General features: G+C 42.4%; 1 protein-coding gene across 2 annotated transcripts in view; it reads left to right on the top strand.

Annotated features, from left to right (window-relative positions):
* AP2A1 (adaptor related protein complex 2 subunit alpha 1) overlaps positions 1–23,256 on the top strand; it is a 194,314-nt gene that overhangs the window by 96,969 nt on the left and 74,089 nt on the right. For both annotated transcript variants that reach the window (XM_069200922.1, XM_069200923.1), the window contains exons 9-15: positions 7,389–7,557; positions 10,377–10,514; positions 11,652–11,834; positions 14,734–14,831; positions 15,291–15,522; positions 16,071–16,235; positions 16,415–16,572. In XM_069200922.1, the coding sequence (XP_069057023.1) occupies positions 7,389–7,557; positions 10,377–10,514; positions 11,652–11,834; positions 14,734–14,831; positions 15,291–15,522; positions 16,071–16,235; positions 16,415–16,572 (1,143 nt within the window). The remainder of the gene's footprint in view (positions 1–7,388; positions 7,558–10,376; positions 10,515–11,651; positions 11,835–14,733; positions 14,832–15,290; positions 15,523–16,070; positions 16,236–16,414; positions 16,573–23,256) is intronic.

Here is a 23,256-nt window from a genome sequence, read left to right as displayed (position 1 = left end):
AGGGTCGTAATGACCCCCTTAGTGTATGTGTGTGCATTACATGCTTAGCACTACCCTCTGATATACCTAACTTCTCGCCCACACTACCACAAAAGAGATCGTTTGTGTCTCTGTGATACCTTTGGGGTTTGCCTGGACTCTTTGCACAGTGTACCTCATTTTGGTCCACTATGTGAAGAGCCAGCTTCCTACACCATGCAGCTGTGATGCTCACATAACGACACAAAAGACTTCATGACGTTTTGCAGTCATTATTCTACCCTGCACTGGAAGTACATCTTACCCTTGTTGAGAGGGAAGAATTGTACCTAGGTGAGGCTGACACCGATCGTTTTGCAAATGTTGCCAAATGAACTTGTATGTTTTAATATCACCTATTTCCTGTCAGGAGCTGTCAAATTAGGTGCCACATTTGCTGTCTACTATTTTGACAAGATGTGATTCTAGGTTTGCTTTGTGAAGGATTTATGGGTCATTCAACGCGTTATCAATTTTGAATACAACTTTTAAGTAATATGTATTTGTTCGCAGTTTTACCCTCCTCAATGCGTTTTCTGTCTGTTTTACCAAAAGGATGCTTTTAATATCAATATGTTCGATGGCATGTGTAGCTGCAGATACACATGCTGTGCATATCCCGCCATCTAGTGTTGAGCTCGGAGTGTTACAAGTTTGTTTTTCTTCGAAGAAGTCTTTTCGAGTCACGAGATCGAGGGACTCCTCCCATTTCGGCTCCATTGCGCATGGGCGTCGACTCCATCTTAGATTGTTTTCTTTCCGCCATCGGGTTCGGACGTGTTCCTCTACGCTCTGTGTTTCGGTTCGGAAGATTAGTTAGATTTCGGAAAAATTTGACGGTATTGTTTGCGTTCGGTATCTGGTTAGTTAACAGATCGACACCAAATTTTGAAGAGCTCCGGTGGCCCTTCGGGGTTTTGGTTCCCCAGCGGGGCCTGGTCGGCCCGACCACGTACGTCGACAAGACTAATGGAACGGACCCCATTCCGCTTCTGCCCCAAATGCCACAACAAGTATCCTTACACAGATCAACATTTGGTCTGTAACTTGTGTTTGTCTCCAGAACACAAAGAGGATACCTGTGAGGCCTGTCGAGCGTTTCGATCGAGGAAAACGCTGAGGGACCGGAGAGCGAGAAGACTTCAAATGGCGTCAGCGCCGTCAGGACACCAAGACTTGGAGGAAAAAGCACCCTTCTCCATCGCTGACTCGGACGAGGCCGAAACAGAACAGACGCCGAAAACCGTGAGTAAAACCGCCCCAGCCAAAACTCACGGAAAATTCATCAGAGCCCAGGGGATGCCACCGCCGGCAGGCCATGGCTTAACCCAAAAACTCGGTGACCGTCCATCGGCACCGAAAATGGGCAAGCATGTGTCGAACTCATCCGACTCCGGTCGAGATACCAGCACAGAAAAGACTCGACCCCGAGACACCGGGTCAGAACAATCTCGACATCGAGATACCGGCACCGAGACTACTCTGCACCGAGAGATCGGAACACCGAAACACAAAAAAGGGGCTTCGGAGCCGAATAAGATGGTGGAAAAAGTTTAGATCCCGAAACATCCGGCTTCGGAGCCGAAAACAAGTTCATACACGGAAGAGCAAGGGCTTTCCACACAAATGCAAAGCCATAGATTCGGACAGGAACTAGAGGCAGGGGAGCCAGATTATACACAGAGAAGGCTCCATATCCAAAAGGAGACAGGGAAGATAAGAACTCTCCCTCCTATAAGGATGAAAAGGAAACTGGCTTTCCAAGAGAAGGATAAACCACCACAAGCAAAGGTGGCAAAACAAGTAACTCCGCCACCATCACCTCAACGCTCACCTCAATCATCACCTGTCGCTAGCCCACCGATGGTGCAGTCTCCAACACACACAAGCATGAGCCAAGATGACCCAGATGCATGGGATCTTTATGATGCGCCTGTGTCAGATAACAGTCCTGACTGTTACCCAGCGAGACCATCACCACCTGAAGACAGTGCTGCTTACACCTAGGTGGTGTCCAGAGCAGCTGCCTTTCACAACGTCACACTGCACGCTGAACCAATCGAGGATGACTTTTTATTTAACACTCTGTCATCTACACATAGTCAGTACCAGAGACTTCCAATGCTACCTGGAATGTTAAAGCACGCAAAGGAAATATTTCAGGAACCCGTGAAAGGCAGGGCTATTACTCCTAGGGTGGAGAAAAAGTACAAGCCTCCACCAACAGACCCTATGTACATTACGCAGCAACTGACATCGGACTCTAGTAGTTGGCGCAGCACGGAAAAGGGTGAATTCACACACCTCCGGGGATGCACCACCACGCGATAAAGAAAGTCGCAAGCGCAGCGGGGAAAAGAGTGGCAGCACAAGCAGCCAATCAATGGTGCATTGCGAATTCACAGGCTTTGCTGTCAAGATATGACAGAGCCCACTGGGACGAAATGCAACACTTTATTGAACATCTGCCCAAAGAATTCCAAAAACGTGCACAACAGGTGGTAGAAGAAGGCCAAAGTATCTCAAATAACCAGATACGCTCAGAAATGGATGCAGCAGACACAGCTGCAAGAACTGTAAATACGGCGGTGACAATTCGGAGACATGCATGGCTGCGCACCTCAGGATTCAAGCCCGAAATCCAACAGGCTGTGCTTAATATGCCTTTTAATGGACAGCAACTGTTTGGGCCGGAAGTGGACACTGCTATCGAAAAGTTGAAGAAAGATACAGATACGGCCAAGGCCATGGGCGCGCTCTACTCCCCACAGAGCAGAGGCACTTTTAGGAAGACACCATTTAGAGGGGGGTTTTGGGCTCAAACAACAGAACCCTCAACTTCACAAACTAGGCCCACATACCAGAGCCAGTATCAGAGAGGAGGCTTTCGGGGACAGTACAGAGGGGGACAGTTCCAAAGTCCCAAAACCCCTCAAAACAAACAGTGACTTCAGTGTCACAAATCCCCAACACGTAACACCAGTGGGGGGGAGACTAACACATTTTTACCAAAATTGGGAGGAAATAACAACGGACTCGTGGGTCCTAGCCATCATCCAACATGGCTATTGCATAGAATTCCTACAATTACCACCAAATGTGCCACCAAAAACACCCAACATGTCCAAACAACACATGGATCTATTACAAATAGAAGTCCAAGCGTTGTTACAAAAAGAGGCAATAGAACTAGTACCCAGTCATCAAAAAGGGACAGGAGTTTACTCCCTGTACTTTCTCATACCCAAAAAGGACAAATCTCTAAGACCTATATTAGATCTCAGAACACTAAATCTTTACATCAAATCAGATCACTTTCACATGGTAACACTTCAAGACGTAATCCCCTTACTCAAACAACAAGATTACATGACGACATTAGATCTCAAAGATGCGTACTTCCATATACCCAAGCATTCTTCACACAGGAAATACTTACGGTTTGTAATCCAGGGAGTACATTACCAGTTCAAAGTGTTACCATTCGGAATAACAACAGCACCAAGGGTATTTACAAAATGCCTTGCAGTAGTAGCAGCACATATCAGAAGACAGCACATACACGTATTCCCGTATCTAGACGATTGGTTAATCAAAACCAACACCCAGAAACAGTGTCTTCGGCACACAAAATACGTCATAGAAACCCTTCACAAACTAGGGTTCTCACTAAACTACCAAAAATCACACTTACAGCCGTGTCAAATACAACAATACTTAGGAGCAACAATCAACACAAAAAAAGGGATTGCCACTCCAAGTCCACAAAGGGTACAAGCATTCCAAACCGTACTACAAAGCATGCACCCAAACCAAAAGTATCAGGTAAAATTGGTGATGAAACTCCTAGGCATGATGTCCTCATGCATAGCCATTGTCCCAAACGCAAGATTACACATGCGGCCCTTACAACAGTGCCTAGCAACACAATGGACACAAGCACAGGGTCAACTTCAAGATCTAGTGTTGATAGACCGCCAAACACACACCTCGCTTCAATGGTGGAATCCTGTAAATTTAAACCAAGGGCGGCCTTTCCAAGGGTCAGTGCCTCAATACGTAATCACAACAGATGCTTCCCTAGTAGGATGGGGAGCACATCTCAACCAACACAGCATCCAGGGACAATGGGACACTCAGCAGAAACAACTTCGCATAAATCAGCTAGAATTACTAGCAGTGTTTCTAGCGTTGAAAGCATTTCAACCGATAATAACCCACAAACACATTCTTGCCAAAACAGACAACATGACAACAATGTATTACTTAAACAAACAGGGAGGCACACACTCATCACAACTGTGTCTCTTAGCACAGAAGATTTGGCATTGGGCGAATCACAATCACATTCACCTAATAGCGCAATACATCCCAGGAATTCAAAACCAATTGGCAGACAATCTCAGTCGAGATCACCAACAGATCCACGAATGGGAGATTCATCCACAGATACTGCAAACCTACTTCCGAAAGTGGGGAACACCGCAAATAGACATATTCGCAACAAAAGAAAACGCAAAATGCCAAAACTTCGCATCCAGGTACCCACAGCCTCACTCCAAAGGCAATGCGTTATGGATGAGTTGGTCAGGGATATTTGCTTTCGCTTTTCCCCCTCTCCCACTCCTTCCGTATCTTGTAAACAAATTGAGTCAAAACAAACTCAAACTAATACTAATAGCACCAACTTGGGTACGACAACCTTGGTACACGACATTACTAGACCTGTCAGTAGTGCCTCATATCAAACTACCAAACAGACCAGATCTGTTAACTCAACACAAACAGCAGATCAGACACCCGAGTTCAGCATCACTCAATCTAGCGATCTGGCTCCTGAAGTCTTAAAATTCGGACACCTAGACCTTACACAAAAATGTATGGCAATCATCAAACAAGCTAGAAAACCTACTACAAGACATTGCTACGCAAATAAATGGAAACAATTTGTTTATTACTGTCAAAATAATCAAATTCAACCATTACACGCGTCCGCAAGAGACATGGTAAGCTACTTACTACACTTACAAAAATCGAACTTAGCTTTTTCGTCCATTAAAGTACATCTCACAGCAATTTCAGCATATCTGCAAATTACACATTCAACTTCACTATTTAGAATCCCAGTCATAAAAGCATTTATGAAGGGTCTAAAAAGGATCATTCTACCAAGAACACCACCAGTTACTTTGTGGAACCTCAATATTGTATTAACGCGAACTCATGGGTCCACCATTCGAACCCATGCACTCTTGTGAAATGCAATACTTAACCTGGAAAGTAGCCTTTCTAATAGCTATCACATCCCTCAGAAGAGTGAGTGAAATACAAGCCTTTACCATACAAGAACCCTTTATACAAATACACAAACATAAAGTGGTTCTACGCACGAATCCAAAATTTTTGCCAAAAGTTATATCACCGTTCCACTTAAACCAAACTGTGGAACTCCCAGTGTTCTTTCCACAACCACACTCTGTAGCTGAAAGAGCATTACATACATTGGACATAAAAAGAGCTCCAATGTACTACATTGATAGAACTAAACAATTGTTTGTAGCTTACCAAAAACCGCACACAGGGAATCCAATATCCAAACAGGGCATTGCCAGATGGATAGTTAAATGTATTCAAACCTGTTATGTTAAAGCTAAAAGAGAACTGCCTATTGCACCAAAGGCACACTCCACTAGAAAGAAAGGCGCCACAATGGCCTTTCTAGGAAATATACTAATGACAGAAATATGTAAGGCAGCCACATGGTCTACGCCTCATACATTTACTAAACATTACTGCGTGGATGTGTTAACAACACAACAAGCCACAGTAGGACAAGCAGTACTAAGAACATTATTTCAGACAACTTCAACTCCTACAGGCTAAACCACCGCTTTGGGGGAGATAACTGCTTACTAGTCTATGCACAGCATGTGTATCTGCAGCTACACATGCCATAGAACGGAAAATGTCACTTACCCAGTGTACATCTGTTCGTGGCATGAGACGCTGCAGATTCACAAGCGCCCGCCCACCTCCCCGGGAGCCTGTGGCCGTTTTAAGTTGACTGGAATTAAACTTGTACATTTGAAATATTGTAACTATAACGCTTTTAAGCACATTATGTACATACATACTTACTCCATTGCATGGACACTATTACTATATACACAACTCCTACCTCACACTCTGCGGGGAAAACAATCTAAGATGGAGTCGACGCCCATGCGCAATGGAGCCGAAATGGGAGGAGTCCCTCGATCTCGTGACTCGAAAAGACTTCTTCGAAGAAAAACAACTTGTAACACTCCGAGCCCAACACTAGATGGAGGGATATGCACAGCATGTGAATCTGCAGCGTCTCATGCCACGAACAGATGTACACTGGGTAAGTGACATTTTCCTTATGGCAGTATTTTATCTATTTTACATTGTACTCTATTTTTAATGGTTACTTACAACCAAATAAAGTTATTTGATTGATTTAAAACAAAAGGTACTGGTCAAAGAAAAGGAAAACTGAAACCTCACAAGGCTCAAAAACAATATATTGCATTTCTTTGAAAATGAATACAATATTTTCAGCCAATAGAAAAAATATTCACCTGGTTGGTAAAAGATGACCCCCAATTGTAACTGTATCTGCCATTTTTTGTTTTAAATATACTTTTTTTTTTTAACTGCTTTATTATTAAAAGTTTTAAGAATTTACTTAACGTTTCAATCTTATTCAACATTTCGTTACGTTTTAAGCAAGAACACGTTAACTTACCTCATCAAATGCTTGTGCATAGCTGGTGTAGTGAATTCAGTGTAGTATGGATGCAGCACTATATAAAACGTAAGTGATGCAGTTGAGCTGCGGTAGAGTTGTCATGTTAAGTGAAAAGATAACTTCTCGTTTCAGTCAGTGTTTTAAGTTATTCCTAATTTTGTAGACAGTTGTTATAAAACTGTGCACCACACTGCACTCTTCCAGTTTTTAGGTGCTTGACAAATGTGTCCTGATTGTGTTAGCCATTTTACATTCAGAAGAGGAGTAAAAAAAATAGTGTTTCTTACACAATAGCAATGATTTTAGTTTCAGGTGGTACCATAATTTTGCACCATTGACATTGTGCATAGTTGTCTGAGACTCGACATAACATCTGCAGAGCTTGCGATGTAAACTAAATATAATTTGGATTACCCAATGTTTTTGTTTAATAATTTTACTTGGATTTGTTGTTATCATGACGAATAGTGAACTTTCAATGATGATCTGATTGCATTTCATGACAGATCTGTATTGTGTTAAAGATGTGAATCATGTATGAATTGAAATAAATGTTAATTGTGTAAAAATGATAACCCTGTCTCTGTTCACGTCACAGTGAGCCCAACCTCCTGGTGCGTGCATGTAACCAGCTGGGCCAGTTCCTGCAACACCGCGAGACGAACCTGCGGTATCTGGCTCTAGAGAGCATGTGCACCCTGGCCAGCTCAGAGTTCTCCCATGAAGCTGTTAAGACGCACATTGAGACAGTCATCAATGCTCTGAAGGTGAGGGTACCAAAGCTCTTGCCTATCCCTAGTCATGCATGTTCTAGCATATGTGAACATGCTATTTTAAAGTTACACTCGATGTGTCTGCTACAAATCATTTTACTTAATGTATCCAAGCAGCATTAGTGCAGCTTAGGGGTTCATGAACTCGGGGCTTTCCTGTGGAAGAAGTATAAATGTGTTTACTAGGTTACTAAATTAGCTGTGCAGTGGATCCGCAGTCCTATCAGTTAAGTGGTGTTCTGAGTTTTCTTACTTTATCCATCTGTTATCCCCTTTGCTCTTTTTCTCTTTTGTTCCCCATCTGCCTCCATCTTTTCCCTGAGCTCTAATGTATGGTATACACTGTTTGTTTTGCTCCAGATATATTGGGAGATGTGAGGTACTGTGAATTATGATCCTCCACTTGTCCACTAATCCTCTGATATTTGTCTAATCCTTTACCACAACAGATTATTATGGTCATTTGTGTGGCCATGTGATTCAAAGTAATAAAAGTGCTCACACTTCCTTGGGCGAGAACGCTGCTCTGCTAGTGTCAAGGGTCAGGTTAGGTGTGACTGATGTCTTGACACGCTTACTGGAGTCCCACTAGTCCAGTCGACACTGGGCTACTGTAGGAGCATAGTGGCTGGCCAGGTTGACTCTCCACACTCATAGCCTCAGATAAAAGAAAAAAAAGTGAGAGCACCTGTACCACAGAACCCACAGGTTGCAGTCTAGAGTTTCTAATAGCAGGGCACCCACAGAGAGTACTGCTTGCTACTAGTGCAAGACAGGCAGTGCAAAGCTGGAGCAGTTCTGGGGCAGGGACCAAGACTCAACTGGTAATTCATCAACAAGACACTCTTCCCCCAGCTACAAATGTTAACTGGAAGCACCCACAGGCTCCCACAGCACAGAGCATGGGTCAGGTACAAACAAGTATCGCCTTCAATAACAGTATGGAACCTCCTCTGTCACCCTCAGCGTTGTTGTGCGGCACATTTCCTTATCTTGAGCACATGCCTGTGGTCTCCTTGTGCTTCATTGCACCAACTGACTGCAAGCCACACAGTTGGTTCTCCGCTGGGATGCTGTTTGATGAGCTGAAACCCAGCTCCTTCCGTTAGATGGCAAATTCCTTTCACGGATAATCTGTCACGGAGATACCTTCTGAAGTCCAAACCCTGTACTCGAGTTTGAGAGAGAGAAAGGCAATCCAGCAATGGATCTCAGCAATGCTGGATTTGCCTCCTGGATCTCAGCAACCCTGGTGGGTGCCTGGTCAGGAGACTGAGACTAGAACAGCCTTAAGTAAACAACTGACCAATGCACTGGTTCATCCACTTAGGTGATCTGCTACCTTTGAATCCTGAGTGATATTTCCTTCATGTTCACTACGTGATCAGTGCATGCAGAGGGCCTGCTGCCTGCCTTTCTAGTCTCTTGGTACCTTAAGGTCTATCCCCCACAGAGGAATTTTAATTAACTCCAGATCAGGAGGCCCCGACCATCATCCACAGAAAGGGAGGGATTCGTCCCAGAAGAGGGGTTGAAGCCCAACACAGTTAGGAGCTAGGCTCTATCCCAACCCACCAAGCTTCTACAGGGAATAGGGTGGGGTCCCTGAGTCTAGAATGTCAATTAGAATAGATACCAGCTTGGCTCATGTTAAACACAATGGCATTCTGTCCTCACCCATTGAACCAACTGGCTCTCAGAACGCACATTCCAGATATGACAGAGACAAAGAAAACCCAGGTAATGGATACTGCACTGGGTTTACCAGGAGGAAGCTGGTAGACACCCCTTTCTAAGGGATACTGGTTAAAGTTACCTCTGAGTATTGATGAGTGCTGCTACCATTGTCCAGCTACAACAGACTGGGTAGAGAGGGCAATAGGCACTCTCTGTAAAAAAAAAAAAAAAAAAAAAAAAAAAGGGAGCGTTATGCATGCCCCCTCAACCTCCGAGCCAAGCTCTAGGGTCTGAATCCATGTAAAAGGTAGATCAGTGGACATGCGTGATTGTAATGTGTATTGAGCTAGAGATCAAGAAAACCTATAGCAGTTTTCCTGTGACCTGCCAGGAGATCAACACAGGATCGGGAGGCATGCTCACCAGAATCATGCACAGGACTTCCCTTTCAAAAGTTTAGCTCTATACAGGAGCCCCCACTCCCTTCCTACTGTGGCTCCTCTTTTTCACTCCCTGGTCAAACTGCAAGAATCCAAGCTAGGAAGCTTCGGGTGCTGAAGAAGGATGAGATGTTTACATATCAGTTGTGTTCCTGTCTGTAGTAGCCTTTTTCTCTTGGATATGCCTGGCCTCCTTTTATAGGCCCAGCAGGCAACACTGCAGAGCCAAAAAGGAGCATCAAAGCAAGATCATTTTTTAAAGATTTTGTGATTTTTGTTTTTTTAAAATATTGACAGATTTTTAACAATTTCAAGATTGTTGTGCAAATTGCAAAAACTCAAAATCCTGGAGGTTCTAACTGAGTTTATGGTAACCTCTGTAAGCGACGTTAACATTTGTTTACATCCTGATTGCAGGTTGGTCAGCAGTAATCCCAGGTGTCACATGTTACTCTTCTAAAATAGTGGCCTTTATCCCTTGGGCACTACAGCTGGATACAAAACTAGGTGTCTGTGAAGAACAGTCCATTTGTATGGACAATTCAAGGGAACTGGTGTAAAGCATTAACATTTTGAGCACTATTCCCTAAGATTATAAAATGCATCTGGAGTTAGGTCTGCTCTGAAATTGCAAGTTGTTGCTGCTGTGCCTTGTAAGCCTCTCAAAAGTTACATTATGTGTTCTTCTCCTGGCAGACGGAGCGAGATGTTAGTGTACGACAGCGGGCAGCTGATCTCCTTTATGCCATGTGTGACCGTACTAATGCCAAGCAGATTGTGTCTGAGATGTTGAGCTACCTGGAGACTGCTGACTACTCCATTCGCGAAGAGATGGTGAGCTTCTGTTTTGTCCCGCTAATGAGAGTTAGAATAGATGAAGGCAAAATGGTAGGAATATGGTAAAATTATTCGGTGAAACGGGCGCATTCTACTAGGAGGGTCTACTGTAAGTACATGACCTTAGCGCATAAAGGTAATGTATCGCATCCCACAGAGATGCTAATAACATAGAAGTGTAGGAGACATTACCAGTAGCTATGTCTTGCAAACATTAATCTTTTGTAGATTTTTCCTCTGGATATATAACTGATTTGAAAATGTTACCTCTGTATGTATTGTGTGCCTTATATACAGATAGGTACATGCAATATGGTTTCCTCTGGCAATGGTACCCATGTATGTATGAAATAAAAATCCTAAGCATGTAAACTCAAGGGGGGTTCTATGCATATAAATTTTGTCCATCACTTCAAAGTGGCACATGTTTATATAGGATACCAGATCCCAACTGAAAGCTTTACTCGCACAGGATGTTATGTTATGTTATAGGTTCTCGTAGAGCGCATAGCTACCTGGAGGCCTCCCAGCGCTGATCACAGATGTGAAGGACAAAGTCTGAGGGTTATGCTCTGAATAGCCAGGTTTTTAGGGCTCACCGAAAAGTAAGTTCATGACTGGTAAGGCGAAGACCAAGAAGAAGAGAATTCCACAATTTGGCTCCATGGTAAGCCAAGGACCTTCCACCCCTTTTAGATTTTCTTACTCTGGGGATTGTGGCAAGGGCTGCCGATGAAGACCTGAGCTGTCTAATGGGCTTATGGAAAGAGGCTAGAGTCCTTAAAAGGGGAGGACCTCTATTGTGTAATGACCTGTGGACGCAACAGAAGATTTTAAACTTTATGCACTGTTCCACCGGAAGCCAGTGGAGAAAGGAGATAGCTGATTTGGCTGATTCATGTCTCGGTATGTCTAGAACAAGACGGACAGAGGCATTCTGCACCACCTGAAGCTTTTTTGATAGGCTTTTTTGTAATATCATGGGCCAGCATTACCTGTACACAGAAGTGCTGACATGCTTCTCAGAACCTTCATCATTTTTGCTGTAGCTGGTGCTCAGAGATGGAGAGGATTGGTGAGATATGGAAAGAAAGAGAGAGCGACTTACCATAATATTCTTCTGCTTGTATTAAGGTTCTCAAAGTGGCGATCCTGGCAGAGAAATATGCAGTGGATTACAGTTGGTACGTGGACACCATTTTGAACCTGATTCGTATTGCTGGGGACTATGTGAGCGAAGAAGTATGGTACCGAGTAATCCAGATCGTTATCAACCGAGACGATGTACAGGGTTACGCAGCCAAAACAGTGTTCGAGGTAACGTATGTTTGGCTTTAATGACCAAGCTACTTTCTTCTTAATATTTCAGTGCACAGTTGAGAAGAACTCTTTGTGTCATCGATTAACTAAAAAGTGCAAAAATCTGTGCTGAACGTTATAAACTTTGATTTCACTATTTTTTTCTGTAGAAATGTTGGAATCCATATATTGTTAAGTGGTTATGTTCATGGATAAACATTCTGCAGGCATCGTATTTTGGAAGATATCCTGAAATTCAACAAAATTAGAACTGAATGCCAGAAAGAGCAAAGGAAGGTGCATACGTTGTAAGAGTAATCAGGCCTATGTGCTGTGATCCCCAGCACTGAGCCAAGCGTCAGTCTGCTGTGCTTTGGAATAGAGTTTTTTGTCTGTATGTGCTGTTTCCTTATAATCTTTCCAACATGCATTATTTGGTTCCTCTGCCCACTTCTTTTGCATTACCCCCGTAAAACCCATGGCAAGTACTGTGCTCAGGTACTTTGTAGCTACATTCAAGATTCATATATCGATTGTATCATATGTGAAAAAGGGGATTCCCGTTCAGTAACCTTAAGGTAATTATAGAACCAGAACAAAGGAACCTTCATACACATTACTTGAAAATCAGTATTCCCTTTACAATAGTATGGACCCATAAATAGCGTACAAAGGTGCATGAGAAAACAGTTTTTACTATTTCTGAGCACTGTGCTTGATAGGTGTTACATACAGTGACTTTTGTCACTTATTTTGTCCACATAGCAAGCATGAAGAGTTGTCCCTGTCCTGCTGGGATCTGACCTGCATCTTATACTTGAATATGATCAGTAAACACTTACCTCACTGAGCAGTGAAACTGGCTAATGTACATTGTACATCGGAAAATTGATTATTATTGAGTGTAGCATGTTACTAAAGAATGATAAAACACACCATCCCTTTCTTAAACAATGTAAACTTTTAATTAGTGATCAGAAAATTATTGCACCTCAGAAAATTGCTGGATATTTACGTTAGACTGATGACTTTGCCTGGCATTGTTCAGTGTTATGATTTGTTAAGGATTGATGGTTATGATCTCGAAAGAAACCTCTTCTTCTGGGTTTTAGGGACATAGAATGCTGTCAGCTTTGTTACAATCTAGCCTTTTGCCTTCCTTTGAAGTCTTGCTCAAGAATTTTCAATGTAGGACTTTCCATTCAAGTCGAGTTGGCCCACTGGTGTATGTTGCCGAACAATCACTTGCACAATGCACTCTTGTCTTCTTAAGTTAGTCCACGATGGATCTTTTCAGGTTGTGCTCAAACAGCAGCAATGTTAGAGGAACGAGCATGGTATTTTGCGAACACTTACAATGATTTATATGCTCTGGCAACAAAGGTGGAAGGTAAGAAAATTAATCTAAAATCTCATAAAATAACAGGCAGAGTCAGTAAAATCTAGCTGCCTGTGGAAGAGGGATATCCCAATACTCACTTTTTGCTTTGGATTTTGCTGGCACGGTGATGTGGATGCAACATCAATGCTGCAGCTGTCTTTTATTCCTTTATGGTAGCTGAGCATATTATCCATCTTTCTTCACTTGATTTTGCAACTTAAAGTTATTTTTCCCTTTCTGTACAATACAAGACAATACAATACAAATCATTTGTAGAGCGCCCAGCTGCCTCTGAAGAGGCTTCCCGGTGCTAGTAATAGAGGTCAGAAAAAGGGAAAGAGTAATAGTGAAAGGCTTAATTGCCCTCTAGACAGGAGTCAAAAAGCAGTGTTAAAATTATTTTTGAAGACAAATTTGTATACAACAGCACACAACATGCTCAACTCCATGCTTTTTATGAAGTGTAAACTGTCGATTCCTTACTGGCACACATGCCTATCTTGAAACGGTCTTGTTTCCATGCAACTTGCACAAGTGATACCTCCCATCAGTTGTGAGCATTTTGGTTAGTAATTTCCACTAACTTCATTTTCCCCCTTTAAATAAATAGCAGGTAGCATTTGCCTTAGAAATCTGATTATGTCACCACATGCAGCACTATCCGTTTGTACAGTAGAAAGGCTGATTCCAGACCTAAAGATTTCCACCAAACAAGGACAGAGCTCTCCCATCTCAGATAATTTTGGGATGAAGCTTTCCTGTTAGCTTTCCACTTTCCCCATGTATCACAATATCCATTTGTAGTTTCTGATTGACTGAATGGTGCTGCGGCTCAACCTTGGAACAGAGGCAATGGGTTGAGTGTGCAGATTAATGACTACATATATATGTTGGGGGTGGGGTATTTTGTGCCCTTACTAAACTGCATTGGAAATGTGAACTGGAATCTTTAACTGTGTGAACCTCTGAATTGCATGCTTCTTCTGTGAAGGAGATGTAATTCACCCAATTTGATAAGATGGGGTGAGACAGGTATCCGTGGAAGGTTGTTCTGCTCTGTTCCTTGAAAATAATATGGTCTTCAAATACAAAGATAGGTAATTCCAAAGAAACGGTATGCCATAATGCTTTAGTATCTAGCTCCCTCCATTCCTAATGCATGTTGCAAAGCATTGTGTGTGTAGTTAACTGTCTCTCTTTTTTTTCACAATTATGGTATTGAGCACCGTGGCAGCTTTCCCTAGTTATTAATATCATGACCTGGTTGTTACTCACTGGAATGAATAATTGATGAACAAAAGGCTTTGTGAAAGCTGAGCATGATCCTCAAGTAGGAAAGAGAGGCCAGAACAAAACTGCCATTGGTTTAAAAGTTTTTTCCCTGTACCCCGAGCAGGCTCTGCAGGTCCCAGCATGCCATGAGAGCATGGTGAAAGTTTATGGCTACATTTTGAGCAAATTATGCAACCTTATAGCTGAAGACACCTGATCCAGAAGTCTAAAATATTGTTTCTTTTTTCCCCTGTCCCCGAGCAGGCTTTGCAGGCCCCAGCATGCCATGAGAACATGGTGAAAGTCGGTGGCTACATTTTGGGCGAATTTGGCAACCTTATAGCTGGTGACCCCAGATCCAGGTAAGTCCAGAATGCTTTTTCACGTTGCTTTTGGAAGAAGGGTGGCAGGCATGAATAAGCATGTTGAGGGAATAAGAATGAGAAAAACTGTGGGTTTTCAGATCTTTCTTGGTGCAGCACTGGCTAATTCACAATACACTTCCACACACCTCTGCCTGTGAGCTTAGTTGACCTGCAGCACCCCTTGCATAGTGCACTCCCACATAACTGGGCAACACATGCTGTGCTACTGCTGTCCTTCTTTCCTGACCAGCACTCCCTACCGCTATTCTAAAATTGAAAGCCACATACATCTCTGCCTGTTCACCTCAGTCTTAATCGGCAGCCCCCTTTTAATTCTGCATCATAGTTTTAAGTGATCACGTTGGCTTAAGATGGTCATTTCCCCATCATTGCCTGAATTTGATATCACATAGTTAACCGCTAATTTCTGTTTTCTTTGTTTCTTTTTACTGTCAGTCCCCTGGTGCAGTTTAACCTGCTGCACTCCAAGTTTCACCTGTGCAGTGTGTCCACGCGAGCCCTTCTCCTCTCCACCTACATCAAGTTCATCAACCTGTTTCCTGAGACCAAGCCTACTATTCAGGAGGTGTTGAGGTCCGACAGCCAAATCCGCAATGCTGATGTGGAGCTGCAGCAGCGGGCTGTTGAGTACCTGAAGCTTAGCTCCATCGCCAGCACTGATGTCCTGGTGAGTCCAAAAGCTCCACTTACTCTGCAGGGGCACTAACAGCCTAACAGGGTACTGTCTCCAATTCATTTTCTATCTCCTTTGCTATCATGCTCTTTTTTCTATCTTCCCCCTGCTATTTTTGCACTCTGCCGCTTATTTTATTTCTTCTCTGTTACTGCCTTGCATTCTCTCCTCACTGCTGCTCTCATGCGGATAAACATTCTTCTTTAGCGCATCTCTCTCCCACTCTCTCTCTCTTTTAGCCTACTGATTCTTTTTCTCAAATATCTACTATCTGTTGTGCTGATGACCTTTTCCTTCACCCATTGGTCTCTTCTGGAACATCTTAATCCTGTCACTGCTGTTTTACCTTAATGCTTATATCTCTCTGTTGCCCTTTCTCCTGCTGATGCTTCTTCCCCTAAAAACTCATGTATTTTCACTGCTTTGTGTTACTGATGTTTTCTCCTAAATGTTGCTCTAGCTTCAATCCTCTTGCTTCATGTTGCTCTCTCTTTGACCTTTGCAATCCCTTCTCTCACAAATGCTTTTTATCCCTTTGACAGGCCACTGTACTGGAGGAGATGCCCCCCTTTCCTGAACGAGAATCCTCCATCCTGAATAAGTTGAAAAAGAAGAAGGGCCCTAATGCAGTGAGCGACCTGGAGGAGGGTAAAAAGGATCAGAACTCAGAGGTCAATGGAGGAGTAGAGCCTACCCCTAGCACAGCAGTACGTGACTGTCCCATTTTACCCAAAAGGGTGGTGAAAGCTTGGACATTTCGTAGCCCTATGAGTGTTTATGGGAAGATGATTTGTGTCCTTTGCATACCTTCCGATACCTCTGGCAGATGTGTTTTTGGCTTCCTTGACATCTCTTTAGTGTTTTTTTATATGTTTCCCCTTTGCAGTCAACTCCGTCTCCATCCGCAGATCTTCTTGGTCTACGGGCTGCCCCTCAACTGGGTTCTGTGGCTCCTAGCGCAGGGAGCCTCCTTGTTGATGTCTTTTCGGACACGCCGTCTGCTACTGTGGCATTGACATCAGGTGCAGAAGATAACTTCCTCAGGTAGGAGCAGAGTTTAACTTTCTTCACCCCTTTGACATGTTACACCTCCAAGATGTTCGATCAAGTCATCAGCTTGAGAGCCTAGTATGGCTCCAAAATGTTAGTATGTTGAGAAGGGCATTAGCCAGGTAAAGGAATATTGAATAATGTGAGCATATTCTAATGCCTGTACAAGGGCACTGTTCGGGATCGATTGCCAGCTTTCTAAGATGCTGTACTTGGCTGATAAAGCAGGTCATCAACCAGGGGATGTGGTGCCAGTCTGCTGCTAGATTTATGGGATCATGTGTTCCAGTAATGACATCAGAGGCTTCAAGCAGGGAAGCTGTTGCTGGGTCCAAGAGATACTGTGCTGGTGAGTATGGCAGATGTTCTTCAGAAGGAAAGCCTCTCAAATTCATAACAATTAGAATAATTGTCAGCCCCTGGGACAAACCTGGCTAACAGTCCTCAAATATTTAGTTTTTGATTTTGTTTGCATTTTTTAACAACAGATTAACATGTTTCTTTTCATTGGTCCACCTTAAAAAATATTTTTACAAGTGAGAAATTACACACTGAACAATTTTATCTCTGTTCTTTTTTCTGCTATGAGAACAGCACTAAATGACACCTTTCGTATACTACGCAGCATTTTTTCCAACTTTAGGCTTTCTTCCTTTAACATTTTGTGTATTTTGCTGAGTGTAAGCAGTGCTTTCTGTCTGTCCTTTTCTCTCATAGTCATGGGCTCCTGTAAGAACTACTTGCAGCGTAACGAAAAGATGCCAGATGAAGATGCGTGTTCACTGTGCCTCTACTGCCTCTATTGGGCCCTAATATATCAGCATGTAGCTTTGCGTAAAAAATGAGACCCAGACACCTCAGAGAAAGGCAGTGGAAATTGTTTAGTTCTAAACTATCCAAAACCGGCTATAATCCTTTTCACAAGAGACCCATGAAGAACCCTCTCCTTTCCTGGTGTGGGTGCATCATCCACTTGTGTAAATGTTGCTAGCATGCCCCCCCCATCATGTCTACTTCTGTTTTAATTTGAGTTGTAGGGGCTCCCATCAACATTGTTTGAGGTTTTGGCAGCATCTTTGCAGGTCTTTAACACTGAATGATCTGTTTTACACTTGTCATTCAGTGATGCTGAAAGGCTCATTGTCTTATAAATTGAGAAATGTGCTGCTATCTTCATGGTAGGTACATGATAATACACATCATAATTCTTAACAGGATTGTAAAGAATGTCCTTCCTCTTGCCACAGTCATTTTTATGACCATTGGATGGATTCTATTTGAGATGCAGTGCATGTTGAAAATAATGATTGGCAAGACATTCCTTTTTCAAATGAAGCCGTTGATGATCTGTTTGCCATCTCGGATCTAATGAATACTGTGGACAGGGAATTTAACAATATGATGGAGCAGAAAAATCAGCAATGTTTCGTATTTGAAACATAGGGCCTCAGTCAGTGCAAGTGGATTAGTCCCAAAGATACAGTGGGTTCTGCTTCAAGTATATCATATTTTTGATACCTCCAATAATTAGGCCAATTTTCACCGGCGTTTAGAGAAAAATATAGCGCATCCAAAATTGACTATTTCTTTCTTAAGCAATGCCCCTGTCTTATTTCCTAGCGATTACTGCAGTTGGGAAGAAATGCTTTCATAATCAAGATGGCACCGCTTTCATGATCAAGAGAGCCGTTGAGTGATGAAGTGCAAGAAAGTATGTACTACTGATGTAGTAATAATCGAAGCAGCCAATGTAACACGCATTTTGAGTAAAGTTAATTGTAGCTGGTGGGACAAAATAGAATATTTACTTGTGTTCTTGTTAGATGACAAACCGTTTGGAGCAGAGGCCAGTGAGAGCCCAGGTTTGCTGGGTGTGCCCTCTTACCTACCAAGGCAACGTTTCTACCAGTCCCCAAAAAAGCGAATAAAAATACATGTAAGGAGAAGGTAGACAAGCCTCTTAAGCCTTAACTTTCCTAAGTGAGCTGAGCAGCGATTGTAGATGTCAGCTTGGTGCCCCAAGAAAAATACATGCTGGACCTTTAACAGAAATTCATGCATCTGATTAGCTGATACCTGCAAATGTAAGCACAGTTGATCCTTCACTGGCCTTTACGCTCACCCTGGGTGTTTTACGAAAAGAAACCAAAAGTAATATGTGGAGGTGGTACTTTAGTACAGTATCTCTCATAGGCTTAGCTCTCTAGGCTAAATGCAGCCACTGAGCAGCATATGTGTTCAGGTGTTCTCAGTGGGTCCTTGGAGAGAACAGTGCATACAAACCAACAATCTGTATTGGCTTAGTAAGAAGTGGTGCAGTGGAAAATCTAGGAAGAAGTTGAAACATGTAGGGTTGTGAGCCGTCTTACAATACCTATTTGAGTGGATTGTATTGTCCCAAAAAGGAGCCTGCTGAATTCAGACGATTTCAGAACTTGTCCATCTCTCAAGGCTGGTCAGTAAGTGATGCCATTGACTCTTGAGTGCTGCTCAGTGTGTTATGCGTCACTATCAGTTATTTAATAGGCTTGTTTGTGTGTCAGCGGCTGTTTTTGCAGTCAGACGGGTGTTCTATAGTATGGCTCTGAGGAGAAACTCCTGGGCTGTGCTCTTAGGTCTTAACGCAAAAGCCTAATTAAGAATCTGCAATTTAAATTTCAAATGTTTATTTCACATTTTTATTTAGACTAACTCAACTACAATGCAATGTGCTTTCGAAGTAGAACAAAATTGGAGAATAAAATCTCTAGTGAAAGTGGAGAAAAATAGATTTACATTACATATAGAAAATCAGTTAATAAAAAGAAAGATGGGAGTGAGAGGTAGAGGTGAATTAGAGCATTATTAGAGGGCTAAACTATCTTAGGAGAGGGGTTTAGTTTAGGGTGAGGATAGATAGTTATGTTATGGGAGAAGTGTTTTGAGACGTGTGAAGGAGAGATGAGGTAGAGAATACAAGAACAATGAGCAGGAGAGGATAGATCAAAGGTGAGAGCTGAGTAACAGTAGGCGAAGTTCGACACATGCCAATGATTGAGGATAAGAATGATAAAAAGTAAGAGGACTAGAAGGAGTTAAACATCATAAACTAACCATAGTGACAAGCGAGATACAGCAAAGGAAGAGAATAAAGGAGAGGATGGACAGCTAAGAGAGGAAGAAATAGGAAATCATTTACAGATCAGTGTAGAACCTAGGCAGGTGGGTTTTAAATTTTGCGCAGAGCTAGAGATAGTCCACATGTTGACAAAGGTCGTTGTGTAGGGTGTTCCAGTGAGATGGGGCTGCCCCAGGGTAAGATTGGTTTGTGGCTAGGAGTGTTTTCAATTTCTTAAATTAGAGTCTCTAAACCTTCCTGCTCTAGAGCTTTTGACTTTCTCAGATATTTTTAAGAAGGAAGATAGGTAAGTTGCTGGTGGATGGCTTGAAAAGCTTACCCCTACATTAAATTGGCAAGAGCCAGGGTAGATCTTAATACATTGGAGTGATGAGATCTAATTACACCCAACGCTAGTTTGATAGTGCATTTCGTCAAATAAGTGACAGAAGAGTGGAGTTGTTGATACCAGTTGAATTGAAGTTTCTATGGTTCAGTTGTGAAATGACAAGCAGTTGGTTGCTTAAATCTTTAGACTGGATCAGAGGCATTAATTTTTTGAGGCAGATTTTGTTTTGAAGTGTGCACAATACTCGAGGACATGGAGAGGTGTTGGTATAACCAGATGCCAAGGGATCTGACCTCAGAGGTAAGGGAGGTTGTAAACTCAGCCAATTAAAGTTCACAAAGCCAGTTATAATTTACATTTTGTTTTGTGTTGTCAGCAAAATAGAATACACTCACTCTATTGAGTTTTTAATAGAATGAGGTTGCTCGCCATCCATATGTGAAGGTCAGATAGTTTCAGTTGTTAGAATCTGAATTGTACGGCAAGGGAATTTTTACTTGAATTTGGGTGTTGTCAGCATTTTGATGAAGACACAAGTTCTCCACGACATCTCTTATGGCTCCATGCACAAAAAAAACAAAGTTGTAGCTAGAATTGATCCTTGAGGAACTCCACATGAGATTGAATCAGAGTCTGAAGAGAAGTGTCCAAGCCTCAATGATTGTTTAGTTGTAATAAGAACTATTTGAACATTATTCCTTTAAAATACATGTGATTTTTTAACATATGTATAAGCCTCCAACGGTCGATGGTGTTGAAGTGTGCTGAGAAATCAAGCAAGACCATCGATATGTTGCATCTCATACAGATAAGGAGATCCAGGCAATGGAGAATGTAACTGAAACAACTTGTTCAGTGGGCTCAGACCATAGAAGCCAATCCACTTTTTGTGTCACAGTAGCAAAGAGACCATTCCAACATGGACACTAAGTTGAAGCCAACAGTCCATTTTGTAGTATGAATCTTTTCTGGATTCACATCGTCTGCATTACTCCCCCATCTAAATCCTTTTTGAGTTCCTTGTCTCTGTTTTTCTTTTTCATTTTTTTGTTGGGCATTGACGGTCCCACCATTTGGTGTGTGATCCACATTTCTCATTCCTTTTTTCATGCAGGATGAGTCGGAGGAGGATTGTGGGGTAACACTTCTTTCTCTCTATACACCAAGCCAGCTGATCAAATACAGTGACTCCTTTCCATGCTCCCTCTTCCATAATACACCATTAGGTAGCAGGGTGCTTCTGTGTGTTCCAGAATTGAATGATGTTGCAGCAGAAACACTGGAGTCTACAAGTCCTCTAGATTCCAGTAGACATTTCATCTGGCTTGAACATTTCCCACAAGACCACAGCAACTTTGAGTGCAGTGAAGATCTGGAGAAGAAAGGCTTGCCTGAACATCTAAGGAACAACGTAGTGCACAGGCTCTAGTTCTTGTTTTTCTGTGCCTTACCAATGCTTCTCTGTGGTTGTTTGACAACATTTCTCGAAATTTAGCAGTGTCTAGGTCAGAGGTCTCACTCTAAGATTTCAGGGTTCAAACACCTAGCTGTCTTAAGAAAGTATTCTAGCCGGATCCACTTGACATCTACATGTCTCTTTGCTCCAAACATGGCCCCTCCGACTGCGACTCCTCCTCCTTTACACACCCGAAGTTTTATCAGATAGCGAGAGTTGACGTTATTTTTAGCCAAGGCACACTGGGATATTCCAAGGCTAGCTCCCTCCCCCTTGAATGAATCTCCCACCTGGGAGCCATCTTCTTGGTCTTGCCATAGAAAACATAAAAACACCATGAGAAAGGGAAATCCTTTTCCTTTTTTAAGAAATGATATAAAGACACTTCAATCAAATTCCTTTTACTTCAGTCTTTATTCTTTCATCTCTACTGCCTCAGCAACAGTTCTCCACACAGCTGCTCTTCTAGCTCCTCAACGTTCTACTGTCAACTCCAGCCCAATAACTGTCAGACTCTACCATTCTAAGGGGAAGGGGAGGTGGAACATACTACTTCTATCGGTGTAAATATTAAACTCCTATTAGGATAAACTTATTTATATAGAACAATATATATATATATATTTAATTAAAACTGCGATACAACACATCTTCCCTTCTAACAAAACTAGAAAAAGTACAGTCATCTGCTATCATTAATTACAGTTCATTATACTCAAGTAGTAATCTCGTAATCTTTATGCCAAACAGGAGGTTTAATTCGTCGGCTATATGTTCTTTTCTCATAACCTCCTTCATTGCGATTCTGTGGAACTTCCTGACTTCCTTCCGCTTCCTCAGGATTGCTTTCAGTCTTTTCTACACCCGGTGGCTGTTTGACGATCCTATCCATGCTCCAACACTGTCCATTCTCTAATACAACTACATTTCTTTTTACTTTGGCAATATTGAATGGGCCCATAAACTTGGTGTCTCTCACATTTGACCTCATTCCCTTCAATGGATTTTTAACATACACTCTGTCCCCTACCACCCACTGTTGTTGTTTCGTACCATGTTTCTTATCATACATTCTTCTGTATTTATCTTGGTGCAGAGATAATTTAAGTTTGATATGAGGGGTTGCAGGTTCACTCTTCTCTCCTCCACCTAACCATGAGGGAAAGAATTTTGTGCTTGGTTTTCTGCCTTTTAGCACAGAAAACGGGGAAACTTTAGTGATTAAATTTGGAGTTGTATGGTATGCCCATAACATGTCTCTGATAGCATTTTCCACACTCAAATGATTAACACTAGCTAACTGTATGCATTCCTTGATCATACGATTGGTTCTCTCAATCAGACCATTTGCCCTTGGGCAATACAAAGCTGTAGTGAGGTGATTTATACTGAGAGATGCAAGGAAGTCTTTCATTGCTAAAGAAGTCAACTGAACCCCATTATCAGTAATAAGGGTAGCTGGTATGCCCTCAACAGCAAACACATCCTTGAGGAAATTTATCACCGATTCAGTTGTGATTTGGTTAACTAATTTTGCATTTATCCAATGCGAGTGGTAGTCAATTAATACTAAGGCAAAGCGTTTGACTACTCCTGTCATGTTGATTGGCCCAATGATATCTAATGCCAGTTTGGACCAAGGTTTGTCAGGTATGGACACAGGAGAAATTGGGGTTTTGCGAATCAATTTCGTTTTATCACTGCGTGCACATATGGTGCAATCTTTGACTTCTGTTTCAGTCATGGAGTCCATATTAGGGAACCAGTACCGTTCCC

This window comes from Pleurodeles waltl, chromosome 7 (genome assembly GCF_031143425.1).
Source record: "Pleurodeles waltl isolate 20211129_DDA chromosome 7, aPleWal1.hap1.20221129, whole genome shotgun sequence".
Taxonomy (NCBI): domain Eukaryota; kingdom Metazoa; phylum Chordata; class Amphibia; order Caudata; family Salamandridae; genus Pleurodeles; species Pleurodeles waltl.
This window is presented reverse-complemented; position numbering and strand designations above follow the sequence as displayed.